We start from the raw sequence: 22,113 nt of genomic DNA, 5'->3' as shown, positions 1-22,113 counted from the left end.
TTCGTTTTGGGTGAACCATATAATTGTTTTTATCTAGTTTTTATTATGTAACATTTATCAGCTGGAACAGGAGAATCGATTTTCTCCAATTTTGCTACTTTTTCTTCACATTGTACTAAAATCTTAAATGCAAAGAAATAAAAATTCAAAAATCGGGCTCAACTGGTCTCTTGTAGATATTATAAGCTTTAATTAATTAAGTACTGAGAACATTAAATTCCAGTTTTGAACCACTGTGCGCTGGTAGCCGCGACAGGCGAACTGACCTGTAGGGAACAATTTTACTACTACAAGGAAAGGCTTTTGATCAGGAACCAACAATAACTGTTATCTCGAATTTACAAATTGAAAACGTTGCCCGAACTCTGAAATTTAACGAAAACGTTGATTCATAACAGTTATTAGACGAAAAATAGTTTTTATTTCGCCGATAAGACTTAAATATTATAAGAGAAAAGAATAAAAGGCAAACAAAAATTATTATATTAGGATAAAAATTTTCGAGTCATCTAAAATTATTATAAAAGTCCTTTCTTAATAACTATCAGAGGGATAAATATTTTAAAGTCTTCAAAGACTTTTATTTTGAGACTTATATTAGAAATTTTTTTTCACAATAATTGTCATTGAGGTAAATATTTTTAAGTCTTTTAAAGACTTTTATTTTGAGACTTGAATTACGAGTGCGAAAAACTTTTTAAGTCTTAAAAGACGGGGCTTGTTCAGGAGTTGAGGAGTAAATTGGGGCCAGTTGAAGCTTAGTTTGGGACCAGTTCGGGATTATATAGATTATATTGTACACAACTAGTGCCAACTGGTCCCAAACTACGCCCCAACAAGTTCCAAACTATGCCCGAACTCGTCCCCAACTATCCCCGAACTGGCCTCCAACTAGTACCGAAATGGGCCCGAAGTAATCCCGAAATGGTCCTGAATAAGCCCCGTCCTTTAAGACTTGAAACATTTCGCACTCATAATTTATGAAAAGACTTTTATAATATAAGTCTCAATATAAGAGTCTTTAAAGATTTAAAGATATTTATCGTCATAGCAAAATTGCTAAATATTTTGACTGACCAAGAATCGGAGTGACCAGAAGTGGTAACATTGTTTGGTAATAAAATTTTCCGTTTAGAAAATTATCGATAACGTGCAGAATAGACCTGTTGGAGAATTTTGGTCACGAAAACTTAGCATCGCGATTGTCGAAATTCCACTGCTGAACTTAGTGCGAAAACCCATGGAGCGGAAGGGTTAAACCGCTTTGTAATAAAACAAAAAATGTTCGTAAACGAGTCAAGTAAACAAAGCGCTTACCTTATAATGCGAGTATCTCTGGAAAGCACTAGTTATTATTGCTACTGTTGTCAGCACTGGCTTCGCCGTCGACGTCGACGAAGCTTCTACCACTCTATTCTCGTTTATTTTTCACATTGATTCTGGCTTATTTTAGCACGCCGAGGCAACACATAATAATAAAATGGCAAATCGAAAGCGAATAGCAACTGCGAAACACAAATGCAATAACAATGTGAAGATATTGAGGAGGAAGCAGAAGAAGAAGCGGCTAACGAAATCCAGTTGGGACCGAAAGCAAAAGTGCTCGCCAAGTTGTTTTCTTGTTTTCGTATTTTTTTTTCTTCTTATTCTACTATTTCTAGGCTCACAAACACGCACACACCGACGAGACGACAAACCGACGGACGGATGTACGAACAAGCAACAGCGAAGAATGAACAAAGAACCGAACAAACAAACAAACATGCAAGTGCATGCGTACGTGTAAGCAAAGCAGACGTCAGACGTACTGCACGAAATCGAGTGTGAACGACGCGAACGCGGTGGGAAACGGATACAATGAAAATTTCGCAAGAATATCACATTTGTGCGCACCGTATGTAAAGAAGTCAATAAGAATTATGTTGAGGAGCACAAAACTGGATATTCTGCATACATATGTATGTATGTATATATATGCATGTAGGAGCGAACAACAACCACAGCAGCAACAATGTGGCAGGGATGAACACAATGGTGTGGCACTGCAGTTGTTTTTCTATTGTTGTTGTGATTTTTGTTGTTTTTAATTGGCACACCGATATTTGGTTGGCAGGCCAAATGGACGGGACGCAGCGCGATCTAAAATATGCGATAAAGCTGTGCCAAGAAGTAAAAGTGTAGAATTGTAGATCGAAAAAGGCGAAAGAGTAAGAAAATGATTGAACAAGACAAATGTTTAGCAGCAAAAGCGAAATTAAAGCATACGATGCGAATTCTATGCGACTATAAAAATGTATATAGCTGGGTAGGTAAGTACCCAGCAGCGAAAATGCGATTGCATGAGAAAGTCACCAAATCCGGAGTAGAGTCCGACCAATACCCAATTTTTGGCCAATGCAAATGCTTCTTATACTTCTTAGTTGTACTCATATGTAGTAGTAAAAATATGCAAGCTTCTGCTGACTATAAAGCTGTTGTATTGAATACAACTTTTTAATAAACAGTAACCGTGGATTTTTAATGATACAAGTATTTTTGTAACGTAAACAATTTAAAAATCCAGTGAGAATAACCCGAAGGATTTAGGAATTCAGCGATTAATTCAAGGATAATCCTAACAATACTTGTAGTAACGACATTTTAGCAGTCTTTGGCTATTTCCCTTTCATTTATTTAATCTTGCTTAGTTTTTTTTTTGTGAAAGTGTAGCTCGTTATCTAACAGAAACCATGTTGGTAAAAATTTAAAACTTTTTCTTTAAACATTCTGAGTATGCATTTTTGCAGCCCATTCAATTTTATTTTAATGAAGTGCAAATTTTAAGTAATAGGACTTACTATTGGTTTTTGGATTTTTATTTTTGTTGAAAGTTTTGCGGCTTCCACCCATACAAAAAAAAAATCGAACAAACTTTGTTTGGAAGAAAATGCGTGAACATAAAATTGTCAAAAATCAACACTTACCTAGCTACTTCAAACTTCCACTTTCATTATACTAAAATTTAAAAAACTTCGTACTTAAAAAATTCTAAAAAATCTGATTAAACAGTCTAAAATTTTAATGAATTTTTGTTAAAATTGCGGAAAAAGTAAAAAGAATAGGGCAGAAACGGCCGATGCCGATCCCGATGCCGATTATTTTGGCAGATACCCTCCGATGCCGATGCCGACTAATCGTTCGGACTCTACTCCAGAGTCGACTCCAAAGTAATGCAATCGCTTTACAATATGCTTGAACTGCTTCTTTTTTTCGAAGTACATACTTTCATCGATTGACAGGCAATTGATTGCGAACCCTTATTTTGTATGCATTACATTTTGATAAAAATGTTTTGCTAGACATTTCTATAGAAATATTCACATAAGCTTCATTTTTTCTGCCAAATATTAGTCTAGTACTTAATTTCCGCATTACTCTTTAAAACATTCTGCATTACTTTGAGCGTAATGCTTGCTAGAGGTAATGCAGAAAGCATGACATTGATGAAAGGCAATGCAGCAGAAGCCCTCACACCTTACCGCCAATGACACGCAATGTTAAATGCCATGCATACTGCAATAGAAATAACTAGAATCGAGAGCGGAATCAAATGGCATTACTTGTCATCACTGAGGCATCGATGCGGAATGCATTCCATTCACTGCTGGGTAGGTTAGGTGATGTAGTAATGTTGGAGGATGACGAAACTAGCACTTTTACGGGTACCGCTGCCGAAGTGGAGGCACTGGGGCGCAGTTCTCACTTAAGATTGTTGGCGACTACCGGCAACAACAAAACACACACGTTCACACGCACACAGCGTAAACGGGGCGACGCGATGCGACGTGCGATTCTAGTCGACAGCTTGTGCTATTGCTAATTCTACTTCCACTTTCAGACTCACAGAGTAAACGTTACGCTTGCTATCTCGCTTATGCACGCACCAACTAACAATCACATTTACTCAGTTCCACTTCAGCTAAGTGTGCTTTTGCGATCTGTTTGGTAATGTATGTATGTTTGTTTGTACATACATATTTGGGGGGGGTAGGTGCTCCCAACGCTTGTTATTTTCCACTTTTGCTTCGTGATTTGTCTCGCCGTCGCCTTCACTGCCGTCTTCCATTCAAGCAACAGTTTCCGCCAGTATGTAGTGCGCCAACTTGTAAAAGCTCACTGCTTTGGTGTATGTGTGTGTGTGTATTCAGAACGAAGTGAATGGCAAATAATAGATTTCCGCACTGACCCCTCCGTTTTTTGCAAAAACTTGCTTCCTCTTATTTTTCTGCTGCTGCTGTTTCTTTTTGTTCTTTTTTGTGTGTGCTTTTTATTGTTCTGTATCAGTGCGGTGTGCAGCAGCAAATAGGGCAAGAGATACGTACATATGTATGTATGCACACAACACGGTCACGGATACGAACGCACGCAGCACACGCAGTTCGCTATTCCTGTACCTTATAGTGATTTTTTCGCAATACTGAGGCCTCGTCTATGCGCTGCCATTAAAGTATGGAAGCTGTTTGATGCTAGCGCTCCATTGCAAATGCAAGTTTGGATTCCCCTTTTTGAAGTTGCTGTTTTCTATTTTTTCAATAAAGTATTACTCTTATTACCTCCACCGTTCTACTGGTGCGTATCTGAATTTTGGGCTGCTCCAAATGCATTTATGCCTCTATATTGGAGTGGAGCGTCAATCAGCACAGCTGGTTTTTCCGTGCCCGCTCCTACACATACATACACATGTATATACGCATGCATGCACGGTTGCTTTGAACTTGAAAAGCGTGCTGCAGTCTACGAAAATTATGCAAACCCTTGCTTAGTTAGTTTTTTTTATTAGATACATAGGTACTTTTATGAATTACATTTGGACACTTGGTACACCGCGGCGGATGAATATGACTTCCGTTGCTGCTGCAAAAGCAAACCGACTAATTGCGGCTTCAATTTCCTTTTGGCTACGCGTTTTCTTCTTCAATTTCGATACATATATTTTTTAACACACACAGAAAATTCACACGAGCACATTAATCCCGCACCGCTGTGAAAGCTCCAGCATGGGATTGCAAATTGCAGTCCAATTTGAAAAAATATCTTACGAATCGCTTGCAGCTGTAGCAGCGGTCGCAACTAGTTATCGTCTGGTCGTCCGACGTCGCCGCCGCTAGCATACCCACAAGACCTCAACATCATCATCAGCGTATACACACAGCTGCAAGCGGTGCGGTAGGTACGTGAATGTAAAAAAAGGTGCACGGGGCAGTGGGAGGAACGTTCGCTCGCCTATACGGGGAATAGTCCCACTCTACACCGAATAGCTATGACACAAGAACAACAACCACAACAACAAGGCACATTATTCGCAATACCAACTACACTATTTCTTTATGTTTTATTGTATGTAGGTACACTTGCGTTAACTTCGCGGCTGCTCCCGAACGCGAACGCGATAATTCCTTTAGCACACTGCACCACTTCTCCCCTGCACTTCTTCAAATCACTTCACACTATGGGCATAAATATACTACACATGACATACATACATGTGAGCATGTATACATACATACATACATATGTACATACATACATACATACACAAGACACTGCTGCTGCTGCTGCTTCATTTCTTCACTTTGCTTCAATTTGTGTACTTTTTTTTTAGAAGTATAGGAAAAAATTCTACAATTGTGCAATTTGCACATATATATGTACTATCACCAGCGAATTTGTTCGCTTTTATTGCGTATTTTGTACATTTTTCGCATTTATTTATTGTCACATCGCATTACGCAGCACCGAATTTAGCTGATTTCATATATTTCACTTTAATTTTGCACTAATTTAACGTATTTAATTGGGTTTGTTTTGGCTGCAGACGTAAAATTAGGTCTGTAGGCCAAATTCGCACTCTCAATCTCGACTGACACGAATGCGAACGGAACGGGAACACAGGCGACGAACGCAAATGCTGCAAAGCGAACGGATAATATAAACGGGTACACGGTCATGGCGGGTATACGAGACGTGCACGAAAGTCGACAATGTGCGATAGACGATAGAAGACAGAATAAAACAAAAAGCTAGCAGAAGGCAGTAGATAGGGCGCAGCAGTAACAAACACCAACAACAAGCACAACAACGCGACGGCTACGGCACAGAAACACAGTGTGCCAGAACAAGAACACAGGCGGGCGAACACAAAAAAAAAAAGCTTAAAAAATAGCACCACCAATAAAACTTGGAAGCAATGAGGATGTGTTTGTATGCGCAACGCAGCGTTGTTGTTTGGGGAAGGTTTTGCTGCTGCTGCTGCTGCTGCTGATTGAAGGTTGCTGGAGTCGAGGGGTGCACGCGGCGTATGCGTTCTGTATACACGAAACACAGCGCAAAAGAGAATATGCCAATATTAAAGTAAAGTTTTCACATTCCCAACGTTCTTTTTGGTGCTTTTTGCCTTTTTCGCCCACACACACTAACACAATTACTTTTATTTCATGAACAGCTGCCTGCCGTTGTGAAGAAGTTTGGCTCGTCATTTGCACTTGGCCTTAAAAATCATTTGAAGAACAAGGACGGCAGCAAATCGTTTGCGAACTCGGTGCGCTCTGTGGCCATAAGCAGCAGCATCGCGAAGCACGAAAAGCTTTTAACGTAAGCTCCCTATCTTTTCGCAAGTTAAGGAAAAAGCATAGAAAGCTTTATTTTAGTGCGCGGCACTAATTGCTGTATAATCGTTACGAATATGCATGTTGTGTGCTCAGTAGCTACCCTGCAGGAAACGCCTGAATAGGCGAAACTTATTTCCGGTTCGGCACAATGTTGCCACAAGCGCCGATTTTTCCCTTTTGGTGTAATTTTTGTTGAAAAATTAGTAATGCAACTGAAAGCGGTGTCTTAAGTCTAGGTTCAGACAGAGAAACTTTTGTCTCGGCAACTCGTTACTTGTAGGAGAGCGAGTGACAAGGAAGGGGGAAGGGCACCGAGTTGCTCGTGCTCGGTCAACGCGCTTTGTGCTCTCGTTCGTCTGAGTAATTCTAGTTGGCCGTCCACAGCGGACAACAAAATTACTCTGTATGAACGCGAAGAGCAACATCAAAAGAGAAATTGCCGAGAATGAGCAACAAAAGTTTCTCTGTGTGAACCCAGTCTAATGGTAGCTGAGTACCAAAGCTACGCTTGATTTTAATTTAAAATGGATATAAAAAATAATAATACCAGAAAATTTTTGAAAACATTTTTTTGGAAATTTAATGCCCTAATATCTAAATTTCGGGTTGTATGGCAACATTGATTTCTCATAGTAGGCGGCGCCACCTACCGGCAATAAATACAGTTCCGCACCCGTTTGCAATCTCTTACGGCGAATATCAGCAACAAAGAGGCGAATTTGTTATTAAAATAAAACTTCAATATAATTCTTATTTGCTTGCTTGCATTCGGTGTCAATTTACTTGTATTGTATCATGATGCAATAATGAAAGGTGTTGTACGTTGTGACAGCCCGAAATCGAACTACCTTAGGTCAATATTGTATTTTGGAGGTACAAGAAAAACGGGAAGAAAAAAAGCCCTTTAGTTGAAAAAGTACTAAATTTTATGCCTTCTCAACAGCGTTCCGATTATCTGAATAGGTATATATATGGCTTGGTAGTCTCATAAAGTTGTAGATAATTAAAATAATAAAATAAGGCGCGTTTTTATTCACAGGAATATGATAATTTGCTTAAAATTTTTGAGCTGATAATACCCAGCTAGAACAGTATGGCATATATAACTCCTTTTATAAGCCGCATCACTAAGAAAATTATCCCTTGTGAATTTGAAATGTTTCCCTTATATTGTACAGGCCAAATAGAGGAATTAATTTACGTGTGATATTTTGTCCCCCTCTTTCAAATGGGCTTCTTGTGCGCATATATCAGGTTTGATAGCTGTTGACCATACCAATAATGCCTCATACTTAGTTTTACNTTTCTAATATTTTGGGAAATGTTCAGTGAAATTAGCAAAGAAACAACACAGTTTCTCCTAAGGTAGTTCAAGATGGCGGATTAGAGCGAGAAGTTGCCAACGTATAACACCTTTCATTATTGCATCATGGTATTGTATTATGAGTTGTTATCGAAAGCAACAATCAGGGTAGACGCAAAGTCGAACAAGAAAAGAATAATAAAGAAAATTTGCCAACACGTAACAAAGAAAAGATTGTGCAAATATCGCAATAATCGCAGCAACAGAAAAATAAAATTTGCAAAACGAAAGTGAAAAATTGTTCATTTTTTAATAGTGAATTTCAATTGAGTGAATGGAGCAAAGTGAAGAACAAACAGATGGCTTGGATCAAGCACCCAACGCAATAGCGTCCGCATCCTCGCCAAGGCTGATGACCATGCGTGAGGAAGCAAATGCAACAGTGTTGGTGCCTTTGGAGGCTGATGAAAATTTGCAATTGCCTGCAACAACATTGTCTGCATCATCAATGGCATTGGCGACAGCAGCAATAACAGCAACAACAGGCAGTGATGCAAATGCAAATGATGCCGTAATCGATCTTTGCAGTACTAGCCCAGCCCCTTCTACCTCGAAATCTGCTGCTGCTGCTGCTGCAACCATAACCGTGGATAGTAGTCCTGAAGCGACCTCACCACCGCCTAGTATTGATGATGCTGCTGGTGGATCTGCGACCACAATTGAATGCCCCATATGCTTACAAACCTGCATACATCCAGCACGCCTGCCATGTGGGCACATTTTTTGTTTCCTATGCGTGAAAGTGAGTATAGAAAAGATTAACCTGTACCCGTCCTTCTAGATTTAGTCAGTCAAATAGTCCGAAGCCAGTTCTGTACACACATTTTTAATAACTTCAGTACTATCTTCCGGACTATGTAAGACTAAATCCTGGAGTACGGGAACAGGCTAGATATTGTTAAAATTCGTGGAAATTTCATTTTGTACAAATGCCATTGTCAATGTTTTTAGTAGATAACTTGAAAAAGAGCTAAAGGCACGTCAATATGTTGGCATGAGGCGGTGTATAGCGCGCTGGTGCATACATAATTAACTAAACGGCTTGTAGATGTCTTCCTGCAATACGTGAGCTGTTTAGTAGAGTAGCCGCTTGTGTTTGGCTAGCAGCAAGTGCTTATTTGCTTATTTTATGTGTGACTTAAAAATAAGGAAGTTTTCAAAATATTCGCGAATTTGATTCAAATCTTATGGGATTCTACCGAAATGGTATATAGGAAGACATTGAAACCTTGTGTTACCATATTTTGGTAGGCAAATTTCGTTGGGCGCTCTTCAAGTACATCGCTTACTCCCCTCATCGCTAGCGCGTGCAAGGGGGCGTTAGCCAAAACCATTGCTTGCGCGATAAGAGTTATATATTTAGTTATGCACGCTTCGAATTATATTGTAGTTTAAGTTCAAGCTTAGACACAGGCACGTCGGTACGACGTCATAGTCAAACTGCTCAGTGCTGCCAATTTAGGCACATATGCTAGACCGTCGTTTGATTTGAGGAACACGTTTAGGGTAACATTAAACAGCTGAATACTTGTTGGCTTTGCTACAACTAATTACTAATGAATAAAACAAAGCAACGGATTTGAAGGTGGTCGATCTTTTTCTTTTCATATATTTTTTCGCTTACCGCTACTTCCTAGTTAAAGAAAATTTGACCGACAAGTTTAGCTCAAATGATTATTTGGTCTCTGTTCGTTATATGTAATATGCATGTATGTATGAGTTTTACCAAAATAGTCGCCAACGTCTTTCAACGGCAAATATCTTTTGTGTTAGTGATCTTTATAGCCAACTATTGAGCATGAAATATGCCGCTATTGAAATATGTTATGCACGCTCAATGGATTAATGCATATTTCCGTGTTTAAATCTTTGCCTTTTGCGTGTTTAAATAAAATTATGTAGGTTGAAGAATATTAAAATTGTTAGAATTTATTGTAAGTTAATATAGTAGCTGCTAGTTTTTAGAAATTCAAAGTTTAAGATGAAAAAAATACAAAAAAATATAGCAAAAAGTTTTAAGCGAAGTAGTAAGGAACTTAAAATTTTCATAGCTACAAACTATTTATTTTTAATCCGGTGAAAATTGATGTAGCGCTTGTAATTTTTAAGTATTTTGCCCAAATCACAACGATGCTTTTGTACACAAAAATTTAATTACACTTAAGTTTCGACCTCATTTTCCTTGATGTTCGTAGTTTTCTTTATACATACCAATATTACATATATTCAGGAAACGTTATATGTATCTGTAGCTTTTAGCTAGCCAAATAAATCTTCAAGCATTTTTTAATAAAAGTATTAGAGCAACTTGTAAAAAATCTCAACATTAAGCGAGTTGTTTAAAATTATTTTATTCAAATGAATTCTAACAAAAACCTAACTTGCTTAACTTTCCAATTATTATTAAACAACCAAAACATTTACATTTTCTTTACAACCTCCAGGGCGTCGCTTACAAAAATCGTCGTTGCGCCATGTGTAGACGTGAAATACCGCCAGAATTTCTTGATCATCCCGATTTGGTGAATGGCATCGATGATATTTGTGCAACTAAATCCACCGAAGACGGTTATCAATGGTTCTACGAAGGACGTAACGGTAAGTGTCGATAATTTAAGACAACACTCACAAAATTAAGCTAAACTCCTGCAGGCGGTTGGTGGGCATATGATCCGCGCTCTTCGAAAGATATCGAAGAAGCGTATAAAACACGCATGCTCGGTACCGGCACGATTGATCTAGAAGAGGGTTGCCAACATGAAATACTAATTTGTGGCACAATGTATACAATTGATTTCGCAGATATGGTGCAGCACCCATTAGAATATCCAACACGAAAGCGCAAGATTTGTCGCTCCAAGCATATGCCAACCAAAGGCGTAGCTGGAATATTGAAATATTAATACACACATTCAAAAACACACGATTGATTGCACTAATTACCATAATATTTTGCTTGTGTGTTGCAATACTAATTGACAATTTGCTTCAAATAAATTTAATCGAATATTTTTTACGTGGAATTTACTAGGTTGGTGGCAGTATGACGATCGTACCAGCCAGGATATTGAGGAGGCATTTAAGAAAGGTGAAAAATCCTGTATCATATTGGTGGCTGGCTATGTATATGTTGTCGATTTGGAAGCAATGGTCCAGCAACGTCAAAATGAGCCAAGTCGTTGCCGACGCGTCAAGCGCGATCTAGCCACAATACCCAAAAAAGGTGTAGCTGGCCTACGCATTGAGGGTAATACTGTCATAACCGATTCCAACTTCGCCTCACAAATCTATCAACAGCAGCAGCAGCAAAGTATATCTATTGGACCGGGTGCTTTGAATACACCAACAGATTCCTCATCAGACCTCAGCCTGCCACTCAACTACTACAGCATGCGCCATCCAGCCAATGCAAGCGATTTCATTTCAACTATTGCCGCCACCGATGCGGCTATACGCATAGCAAGCGATATAATTGGTTCCACATTGGCACACGCCGACGAATTGTCACGCAGCACAGCAGCAGTGGCTGCGGCCTCAGCACAACAGCAGCATGCTGTGGGTGATGCACAAACTATTGCACAGCAGCACATGAGTGGTGAGAATACAGGGATTTACAGTGGCAGCTATCATCAACAAATAGCTAATAGCGCAGCTGGCGCATCCACGTCATCGCATCATGGGCATATGCATGGGCATGGTGGCAGTGTTGCTGCTGCGGTGCTTGTTGCGCATGGTAGTCGTGAGTTGCTTGATGCAGCTGAAGATCTGTTAGATGCAACACAAAATGTGATTTCCGAAGCGGATCAGCAGACAATAGATCTGTTTGAGCAAACATTGAACGATTTCCATGCGTTGACATTACGCAACATCATCGACTCGGACGACAGCGAGGAGGAAAATGGTGGAGTCGGTGGTGGTGGCGTTGGCGTTGGCGATGATGATGATGGGGGTAGTGGTGGTGACGTGGACGGCCGCTATGCACAGCGTCATATACGTTTCTAGAAGTGCGCGCATGGAAAGTGTGGCTAAATAGATATTGAAAACACAACACACACACGCAAGCAAAGAAACAAAAACAACTTATATTCGCAATTGTTGCGTAGGGAAGTGTGCATTTAAGCAAAAAAGAAGTAAATGGGCGCGTTGCAAAAGCTATTGTATATTCGCTGGACCTATATTCAGCTGTGGTTGGCTCAGTAAAAAAATGTGTTCAGCCTTTGAAAACATAAAACACAAACGTTCGTATGTATGCATGTGCCTGCATGTTTATTTCTTAGCAATAACTTTAACACTAAAATAAATTCTAAGGCAGTTATAATTGATAAATGGGATAACTTAGGCTTAGTACTAAAAAATGCATACACACACACTATAGGTAAGCTCAAATGTTTTGGTTGCGTATAAAAGTAGATTAAATAAAAATAAGAAAAAACATATTTAATCACAAACGCAGGAAAGGCGTAGATTTGACAATGAAAAGCTATGTACCTGGCAAATGCAAATATTTCTGAACATTCTGTTGATGAATAAGAAACTAGATTGAATAGGTAGCTAGTTTGACAAATACTAATCACGAAAGGACTGCATGCAAAGGAAAGCAAATTTTGAAGAGAAAACAATCTGAAATTTCATAATATGAATGTATGATTTCGCTAGCTTAGAATGATAAGTGGCTAAGCCCACTTCTTATGAAAACTCATATTTTTATACAGGAGGCTAGAGGAATTAAAAATGCATTGATTCGAACAGGATGCGGGTACTTGTTTTATGTTTTTGCGTTTATATTCAATGAAAGGAAGGAAAATGCTAAGTCCAAAAGAAGCTCCGAAAATTCGATAAGACACCAATAGTACGAAATCTTTTAATAAAGATCGAATCCTTCTAATTCGTATGGGGTTTTGCTTTAGGAGTTTTTTTCCTCTCCCACAAAATTTTTAAATTGGGACTTAGCAACTTTTCACACTAAGCTAGCGATTTTTAAGAGTATTTACTTCAACTGAAGAAAAAACCAGGAAAAGCTCACAAATCTCGATACTTTGAACAAACTAACAAATTTAAAATGCAGTATTCTTCGAGTTTTTTCTAGTTATTCATGTTACAGGAAATGGTCTAGTAACAATTTTTTGAAATATACATTAAAAAAAAAACGTGCTTACAGCCTGGCGACGAAGAACTGTTACCCAGGTTTTTTTTTTTAGAAATAAAAGGGTCCCTTATAAATTTTGCGAAAATAGTATTTTATTGTCAATTTTCCACAGGTTTTACTTTAGTTGTACTCATTAGTTTTTTAATTTTAATCCTTATTTACATTTGTCAGCAGTTTAAACTTTGAGAGAAAAGTTCATTTGGCACGCAAGTCTTTTTCAGGTGTATTTTTCTTAGGCGTTTTTATAAAAAGATGACAAAAAAAACTGTATAGGGTTGTTCGAATGAATGGCCGTCCTAGTCACCAGCTCCGAGTCTGTTCGATTTTTGAGGCCTTATGCTGGACAGAAGGGGGCTTATAAGGGACTCAAAATGGAGAAAATTAGCCCATGTTACAGAAGATATAGAATAAATTAATTGACGAAGACCTGCGTGCCAAATGAACTTTTCTTTGAAAGTTTACACTGCTTGCAAATGTAAATTGGGATTAATATTTAAAAACTAATTAATACAACTAAAGTAAAATCTGTGGAAAATTAACAATAAAATATTTTTTTCGCAAAATCTATTTTATTTCTCAAAAAAACCTGGGTAACAATTATTCGTCGCCACGCTGTATTTTCGACTTTGGAACTCACAAAAAATATTCTAAATAGTTAGCTTATAAGTATTAAATATCAAGAACTTAACTGTATAGAAGATATTGCTTATTGTAGTGCATAGTTTGCCAATTAGATACACATAAAAAAATGCTTCCAATAGATGTTTTCTTTAAACAACATATGTATGTGTGACTTAGTTTCTAAGTGCCAGTCTTTCGTTGTCCGTTTAAACTTATATAACGTAAATTGGATTCATAATATTTAATCTGGGCTATCGCTGAAACCATCATAGTCCGATTTACGTATGCACTCAAAGTGTATGCTTCGTTCGCAGCTATTCGGATTCAGTGATAGCATCATCGTAGATTTCGCGAAAATTCGGACTACGACGGATTAGTTGTGGCCCTAAATATCGGGCTGACACTTGATTGGCTAATCCTAGCTTAAGCTAAGCTAAGTTTAAACCACAGCTGCGCACTTAAAAACTGGCCCCAAAATTTAGTAAGATACATTTGTAATAAATCTGGCTTGATCTGAGGCTTAGAGCACCAGGCGGTGTGGTATACCGCGCACTGGATGCACTTAATAATCAGTAGGTTGTATATTAAACGCCACTGCAGTTATAAGATATATAAAAATATATTAGTTTATTAACTGCGCCTGTAGCCTTCTGTAAGTAAGAAATTTCGGATATGAAAACACTCCTTAAAATTCATTTACCGCTTAAAACTAGTATAAAATTTATTTAAAATTTCGATTTCTTTACTTAAACTTAGTTAGTAGGAAGCTATTGCGTCATTCTCTCTTCATAGTAAATATACATACATACATGTGTATGTAGGTTTGGCATTTTTGTTCTGATGCTAGTTAGCTCAGAGGTCTATTTGTGGGTCGATTACGGATGGCAACCGAACTATAATTGCTTTGCCAGTGGCTGAAATGATACTACAGATGGCAGCTGACAACTGAGTTTCTATATTAGCAACTGCATTTTTGTGGTTGCCCCGAATATTTTAATTCAGAAAGTTTACTTAACTTTTTAGCTGCTTCTGCAGCTTTTTTTACTCAAACCTTGGTTGCTGGTGCTTCAAAATTCTATTATCTTTAACTTCATGGTACTTAAATATAGTGAGTGGAAAGTTGTGTTGCTATCCATAATGGACCCATAAATTTGTCGGTTTAATATGTAAGTAGAAGATTTTTGCTTGTCTTTTTTCTTGTGAAGTTAACAACATTTGTTTGTAACGAAATTTTCCTGATTTGAGCTTGTTTTTTAAACTGAGTAGTCCACTTGCAAAGTGCGCTATGTAACATTTTTTCGATTTTTAGTTTTTGGTGGGTAACGTACGTTAACTCTTTTTACAAAAGTCGCTATTATAAACTTTCAAAAGTCTCCATCTTCTACACTTAGAAAGCTGCTTTAGGTCGTATAGACTGTTATGTCATGTTATGTTATGTTATAATTTTATTTTGCTCTTATTTATCAGAAGAATCAATTTAGATGTTACTTGTTGTCGTAGTCGTTATTTTTTTAATTTATGGCTTAGTATTACAAAATCAAATAACGCTGTTTGGAAGTGGGCTACTCAACTATTAAATGCAACCTGTAGGTGTTTGCAAAGAAGTCTTAAATCAAAATTTCCAATTTTGTAAATTTTTTCATCTATGCGACTTTTAAAGTTCGAGTTTTCTGCTTACTTTATAATACAATTTCTTAACATAAGCAATTTAAAGCGCCTTAAAATAAGTTTTCGCATTACACAATACTAAAAAAAATATTTAGGAATACTAAATACGTACGCATATACATACATTCATATAAATAAGCACATACATACATATATTATATAAACATTAGCTAGTTATATGTAATGTGATTATAGAAATTTGCCAAGTGTGAAAAACTTATAGATAATATGAGTAGAAAATAGGAAAAAATTAAAAATTAAGCAAAAAAAAACTGTGCATTAGGCCCGATGAGCTGTACTTACTACATAAAAATATGTGTGTATTTCAAATTATTCAATTATCAATCATATATTATTTAACTACAACTTATTTTATAAAACATGCAACTAATAATGTTGTTTTTTTTTGTTCTTATTTCTTAAAAATAGGCGTGAATCAGAATCGTTCCTCTCACCTTTTCCTTTCCGTGCAATGTATACTCAAAGATTGCGTCATCAGTATATTGGAATTTTACAAATCCCTACTGATACCCAACTACTGTGTAGGCAAATAATTAAACGAAAACAGAAAACTCAAAAGGCCAATTGTTGTCCGCCACAATAATCCCGTTATATTTATAGTAGTCGTAAGTTCAAATTAATTTCAATACAATAATAGATTTTAATAGTTTTAGTTGATCATGGAAATAGTATTTCATGTAAAATACATACTATTGTCATAAAGCATAAAACAGCAAGAAAACATTGTGAAGATCATGGAAAACTAATTGCGCATTATTGTCATTTGATTCATATAACACTTGCAGGCTATGATGCATATTAATATCACATACATATACATATTTGTATGCTGCACCTTTACTAAAACGACACACTGTTCGAAATTATTTTTGTTTTTTCCTATTGGTAAAAGATTACTTGTATGCTACTTTAAATGCATTCTCCTCATTTGCATACATTTTGTTCTTTAAATATTTTCATAAGCATAAAAATTTAAGCAAAGAAATATGCGTCTTGCCGTAATTAGTTTGTGGCGACTAATGTGAAACGAGTTTGAAACAAAATTCACTTTCTGCCTAGCATGTTGGAGAACATGTAGTACCAAATTTTTTTAGATCACAAACTACACAGCACCACAAAATGCATCGATATCTTCGCAAGTCACATTCCTCCACGCTTAACAGCTCTCAACGGCCTCCTCTATACATACATCTGTTCATTTGACTTAATAGTATTTGTTCTTTTTCTTTAATTATACTAACGCTAACCAACTCGTATCTCTGTCTTAAAATCAGAAACAAAAAATAATGCCCATCCAAAATGTATAATTAAAAAAAAAAATTATAATTGTATAATGTGTAATACACCTTGTGCTCATCTATGACTCTTCTGTTGCATTATAAAACTTTCATTTCATGCGCCGAATGTCTATTTTTTACTCTTAGTTCAATAACTCATTTGTTGTCCACTGCATATTTTCATTTGTTTAACAACTCAGCAGAGAGCGCGCAGCAAACAGAGCTTGTGCAAAGTTTTTTGTAGTCGTCTATTTAATATCCTTCGATCATCCAGCTATTTTACACATTTTTGATTGCTTTATTTGATTGTTTTGCAGAGATAAAAGAAAACACAGACAGCCAACCAATTATTCGAAAGGTGTTTGAAAGCAACACGGCTGCTACTTACTTAACTCTTAAAATTATGCTTTATATTTTTGCAATTATAAACACATATGTACGTTCGTAATAGTTTTAAAAAATTATCATAAAAATTAATTTATGTTGTAAAGAAATACAAATAAAAATAATAGTGATACTCTAATAATATGTGGCATTTATTTTTTCCGTGGAATGTTACGATTTATTCGACTTGAAATCGGCTTCTTAAGCAACCAAGGATGATTTAACTAAGAGCCTTTGGCTGGGCTTCTACGAATAGATCTTCTACCGTGAAATCATATTTCGGTGTCAATTAGCCCGAAACGGTGGGTCGCTATCTATCTGCATGAGGGGGTAGTTATCGATCGTATTCATAGACATACTACGTATCAATACCGATGATGATAAAATTAATAAGTCAGCAAATTACCTTTCAGACTTTTATACCTCAGCCTGCCATCTCAGTGGAATAGCTATTTCGAGGAACTACAAAGGCAAAAAAAAATCAAGAAATAGCTCTATGCGCTAATAGATCCGCAGGCAAAGAAAGCATCTCCAGCTCGAAGCAAGTGGACTCGAAATAAGCGTAGAGGCCGTCTAATAAATCTACCATTCTATTCTATTACATGATGTCAGCCTATGGAGGCCGCCCGCTAACTATGAACCTTCGACCGTACCAGAAAATAAAGTTCGATGGTCACCGTTGAGTTTAAAATATTTTTGCAAGGCAATCACTAATTTTTTTTGAAGTGAAACTTCTTAATCGAGTTCGGAGATGGTTGCGTTGAACGGCATTCACAGGGACTCAGTCTCGAGTTATGTAGACTCTAGACCTGTGAATGCCGTTCTAGGCACACCACCCCCGGACATTGACGAGACGGAGCTTCATCTGCCTCGGGAGACGCGCACCACACTTGCACAACTTCGCTCCGGCTACTGCAGCAGGTTAAACTCCTACCTGAGTAGGCTGAATGAGGATGTGCCTAATGAATGTCCGGCATGCGGAGAGACCCCACATGACTCGAAACATCTCTTCGCATGCCCGGCAAACCCGACATCCCTAACGACCTTGTCCTTATGGGCAAACCCCGCAGAAGCTGCACGCTTCCTAGGGTTGCCGTTAGTGGAACTTGACGACAACGACTGAGATACCAACCGATCTGGGCGGGGTTGTTGTAGCCGCTACAACAACAACAACAACATGGTTGCGTTAAATATTTAACACCAAGCCATAAACTCTGTATCGTTCGTTCGATTTTTAAAAATGAGGTGTCACATGAAAGGCCTTGTCCTTCGGGTGTACACCATAGCCTTAGTTCCATGAAAGGAGTTGCCACATGTTAGAAAATCGAATTCGAAATTTCTCTGCCGCAGAGGGTTGCGTTAAATATTTAACACCACGTCATAAAATCTCTATCGTTCGTCCGATTTTTAAAAATGAGGTGTCACACGAGAGGCCTTGTCCTTCGGGTGTGCAACGTAGCTTTAGTTCCATGAAAGCAGTTTCCACATGTTAGAAAATCGAATTCAAAATTTCTCTGCCACAGAGGGTTTCGTTAAATATTTAACATCAAGTCATAAAATCTATCGTTCGTACGATTTTCAAAAATGAGGTGTCACATGAAAGGGCTTGACCTGCAGATGTGCAGTATGGTTTTAGTATTTTAAAGGGTTGCCNAGAAATGGTTTTGAATAAGTTGTATTTTCTAGCTAAATGTAGGAGGGTTGCCACCTGTTTCAAAAGTAAAATTTAGTTAAATTATACAAAAGTCTTACGCTTAAAATACTATACAGTACAGAAAGAGCTTACAGAAACACAATTAAAATATTTTTGAGGTGCCTGAAGAGGGTGGCCACCTGTTTAAAAAGTTAAACTCAAATTATTGAAGCAAATCTTGTTATTATAGCTCCGTTAGATAAATGATTAAGATGAAGATAAAGATAAGTAGACTGTTATGATCTACCTGTAATTCTCGCAGGAGATCAACGTCAGCGTTTCGCTGGCTAAATCTGATGAACTGACTAAATTTTTTAAAGACAAATTTTTACTGGAAATGGTTAATAGTAGAAATGACCCAACAACCTAAGGAGCGGCTACCATTGATGCGGGTTTTTCCAGAAATATTAAGAATATTGAAATAAAACGTTTCATATCTTTCTTTAGTTACCACAATCTACTAGTTAATACTGTAGATATGGATGTTTTCTCAGCCACAAATAATAATTAAACTTTTCAGTGGGTTATAAAAAAAAAATTAAAGGTCGTTAAAAAAAATATTTTTTTTGTGTGTTAGAAAATATGTACATGTGTATGTATATCGCACATTTCTTTCTTTCTGGCATTTCCTCTATTAAGTTTCACTTCGTCCGCGCGTAGGGACAACACGCTCTGAGTTTTTTTTTTTTTTTGCTGAACGTAGAAGTCGCCATGGCGCAGAAGCATGGACAATGACATCCGATGAGACGGCTCTTGGAGTATTCGAGAGAACGATTTTGCGAAAGATTTACAGTCGATGGAACGATCAGCTGTAAATATGTGCTTTGCAACGACATACATAGTGCAGCGAATTAAAATTCAGCGGCTCCGCTGGCTTGGCCTTGTTGTTCAAATGACACCGACGCTCCAGCCCTGAAAGTATTCAACTCGGAAGTCGTTGGTGGTAGCGGAGGAAGAGGGAGGCCCCCACTGCGATGGAAAGACCAAGTGGAGAAAGACTTGGCTTCACGTGGCATTTCCAATTAGCGTCAGTTGGCACAGAAGAGGAGCGATAGGCGTGCTTTTGTTGAACTAGGCCAAAGGGGCGTAGGCGGTTACAGAGCCAAAGAAGAAGAAGAAGAGAGGCCTCAAGTACCCCGATCTAGTACTTACCCACCAGATCTCAATTCCTATCACCCTGATGTCTGTAAATTAAATCTCGTCAAAAATTATTAATCTTTCGTCAGGAGGTTTTTTTGGTTATTCTAGTAGAACTATTTAAAAAAATATGTGTACATACACTTTTTTATTTCCGAATGTAGGTGTCACCGAAAAATTTAAAAAGGTGACTCCCTGGTACGACCAAAAAAAAATAAAAAATTGCCTTGCCAAAATCCTTTGGACTCAATTTTTTTATTAAAGGTAGAATACAAATATAAATAAACATATTTTATTAACACAAATGAACGAAGAACAATAAAAACTTCCACAAAATTACGAATGCCGACTATTACCTCTACATTCGGAATTCAGTTGCCGCAAAGATTGTCACTTTTTACAGTAGTTTACAGCTTGGCCCAATCAGGATATTCTTTGGTGTCTGGATACAGAATGAAGTGCCAAGTTAGAGCAGTTATGTAGATAAGTAATATTGCTGTAACTGTAGGTATTATACCGGCAATAGCCTTAAAAGAAAAAGAAAAAAATAATTAGTTCATAGTTTAACAAAGGGTTCGTCGAATGGGATGAGGATGTTCAAATGCAAATGAATGGTTCGAGTTTCCCTTCGAATGCAGTTTCCGAAATTTGGGAAACTCCGGCCAGGATAGTTGCAACTCTTTTGTAAGACAACTGAAAGATAGTAGACAAGAGAATTTGAAATGGTAGTGGTATTCACCAAAGTGAGCTAGTGGACTGGCAGTCTGGCAAAAGAGTAGATCAGCTCAAGCAACGACTGTTGTTAATATTTATTTTTTTAATTTAAGTTTTGTTCTAGTTTATAAATTTTTTTTTTGTAATTTTTTTATTGTGTTTTGGAAAGCAAAATATTTTTTTAATTTATTTTTATTTTTGGAAATATTTCTTTTTTTAATTTAATTTATTTTTTAAAATATTTTTTAATTTTAGATATGGTTTTAAAACGAAAATTATTATTTCTTCATCTAATTTTTATGACCTTTTCTTTTTTTTAATTTTTAGATTTTGTCGTTGTAAAAAGAAAAAATATATTTTTAATTCCGTTAGCTTTATGGAACTTTATGTTTTCTTTTTTTCCACTAAATTTTTTTTTTTTTTGAATTTACCTTTCTTTGAACTTTTAGATTTTATTGATTTAAACAAAAAATATATATTTTTTTTAAGTTCGTTTAATTTTTAATGAATTATTTTACTTCTTCTTTATCAAAATTAGTTTTAAATTTAATGATTAAATATATGCTTGTGTCTTGCCAAAGTTTATGATAGTGTTGTAAACAGGAACTACTCACCATTTTCTTAGTGCCGATCTTCGCATTCGCCGCTATGGAAGCATTTGGCGGCGTACTAAAGGGCAAAAGCAAAGCAACACTACATCCCATAGTTCTGGGGAGAATCAAATTTAACGGATGCGTGTTGGCGCCACGTGACTAATGGGGAAATAAAAATAAGGAGTAAATTTAAATTAAAGCATAGCTAGTAGCCAGCTCTCAAGAAAAACAAAAAACGTATATAAACAAATAATTTTTAAGCAAAAAACAAAACCCTGTGAGGTAACACCTTTCCTAAAAAAAAATTAATTATAGAAATCGGTTGAGGTGGTCCAAAGTTGTGCAATAACATACCGACATAAAAAAATATATTCCGACGAATTGAAAACCTTCTCCTTTTTGTGAAGTCGTGTTAAAAAAACTCAAATGAAAAAAAAATTTACTTCTATCGAAATTTCTTGAGATTACACCACCCTGAAAAAAAAAATACGAATTACACATACACTTGCAATCAAAAGTGAGTGCATGGTGTTTTGCGTTCAATATTTGCAATGTTTTTCAAGTTAAAATTTTTTTGTTATTTTTTATACAAATAAGGTTCATACTTTAATCAATTTAATTTTTTCCGACGGATATTGCGGATTTATGCATATAACTAGTGCAATTTATGAAATATAGCGTTAATTTTTATACCCGAGCGCACTTGTGCACAAGGGTATTATAACTTTGTTCACATAACGGTTGTTTGTAACAGGCAAAACGAATCGAGATAGATATAGACAAATGTATACATAAATGATCAGAATGAAAAGAGAAATCGATTAAGCGGTGACTGTCTGTCCGTCCGTC

General features: G+C 36.9%; 2 protein-coding genes and 1 pseudogene across 7 annotated transcripts in view; 1 reads left to right on the top strand and 2 right to left on the bottom strand.

The window, feature by feature from the left end:
• The window catches only part of LOC108369786 (nuclear hormone receptor FTZ-F1-like), a 141,678-nt gene extending 137,999 nt beyond the window's left edge, over nt 1–3,679 (bottom strand). Inside the window, exons 1-2 of one of the 2 annotated variants that reach the window (XM_017624988.1) lie at nt 3,600–3,679; nt 1,318–2,139 (exon numbers count right to left, since the gene is read on the bottom strand). The gene's annotated coding sequence lies outside the window, so the exon portion shown is untranslated. Of the gene's footprint in view, nt 1–1,317; nt 2,140–3,599 lie in introns of those variants that run through there. The other variant, XM_017624981.1, reaches the window with a different exon arrangement.
• A 4,404-nt stretch (nt 3,680–8,083) lies between these two features.
• Nucleotides 8,084–17,285, top strand: Rnf146 (Ring finger protein 146). Of its 5 annotated transcripts, XR_001848569.1 has the most exons (5): nt 8,084–8,752; nt 10,455–10,608; nt 11,042–11,605; nt 15,875–16,071; nt 17,061–17,285. XR_001848569.1 is itself a non-coding variant. In XM_017625009.1 (4 exons), exons 1-4 carry the CDS (start codon nt 8,285–8,287, stop codon nt 15,997–15,999), a joined length of 1,311 nt encoding a protein of 436 aa, XP_017480498.1. In that variant the 5' UTR covers nt 8,084–8,284; the 3' UTR covers nt 16,000–16,275. The 5 variants fall into 5 exon arrangements, 2 of the variants coding, with proteins under 2 accessions (XP_017480498.1, XP_017480487.1); XR_001848564.1 differs by lacking the exon at nt 17,061–17,285 and having other exon boundaries at nt 11,042–12,252; nt 15,875–15,963; XR_001848566.1 differs by lacking the exon at nt 17,061–17,285 and having other exon boundaries at nt 11,042–12,248; nt 15,875–15,961.
• A 2,997-nt stretch (nt 17,286–20,282) lies between these two features.
• Nucleotides 20,283–22,113, bottom strand: part of LOC108369502 (protein I'm not dead yet-like) — an 11,422-nt pseudogene continuing 9,591 nt past the window's right edge.

The sequence above is a fragment of the Rhagoletis zephyria genome, unplaced genomic scaffold, assembly GCF_001687245.7.
Source record: "Rhagoletis zephyria isolate East Lansing unplaced genomic scaffold, Rhagoletis_zephyria_1.1 Rzeph_scaffold_00059, whole genome shotgun sequence".
Classification (NCBI taxonomy): domain Eukaryota; kingdom Metazoa; phylum Arthropoda; class Insecta; order Diptera; family Tephritidae; genus Rhagoletis; species Rhagoletis zephyria.
Note: the sequence above shows the minus strand (reverse complement) of the source record. Positions and strands in the feature narration are given on the sequence as shown.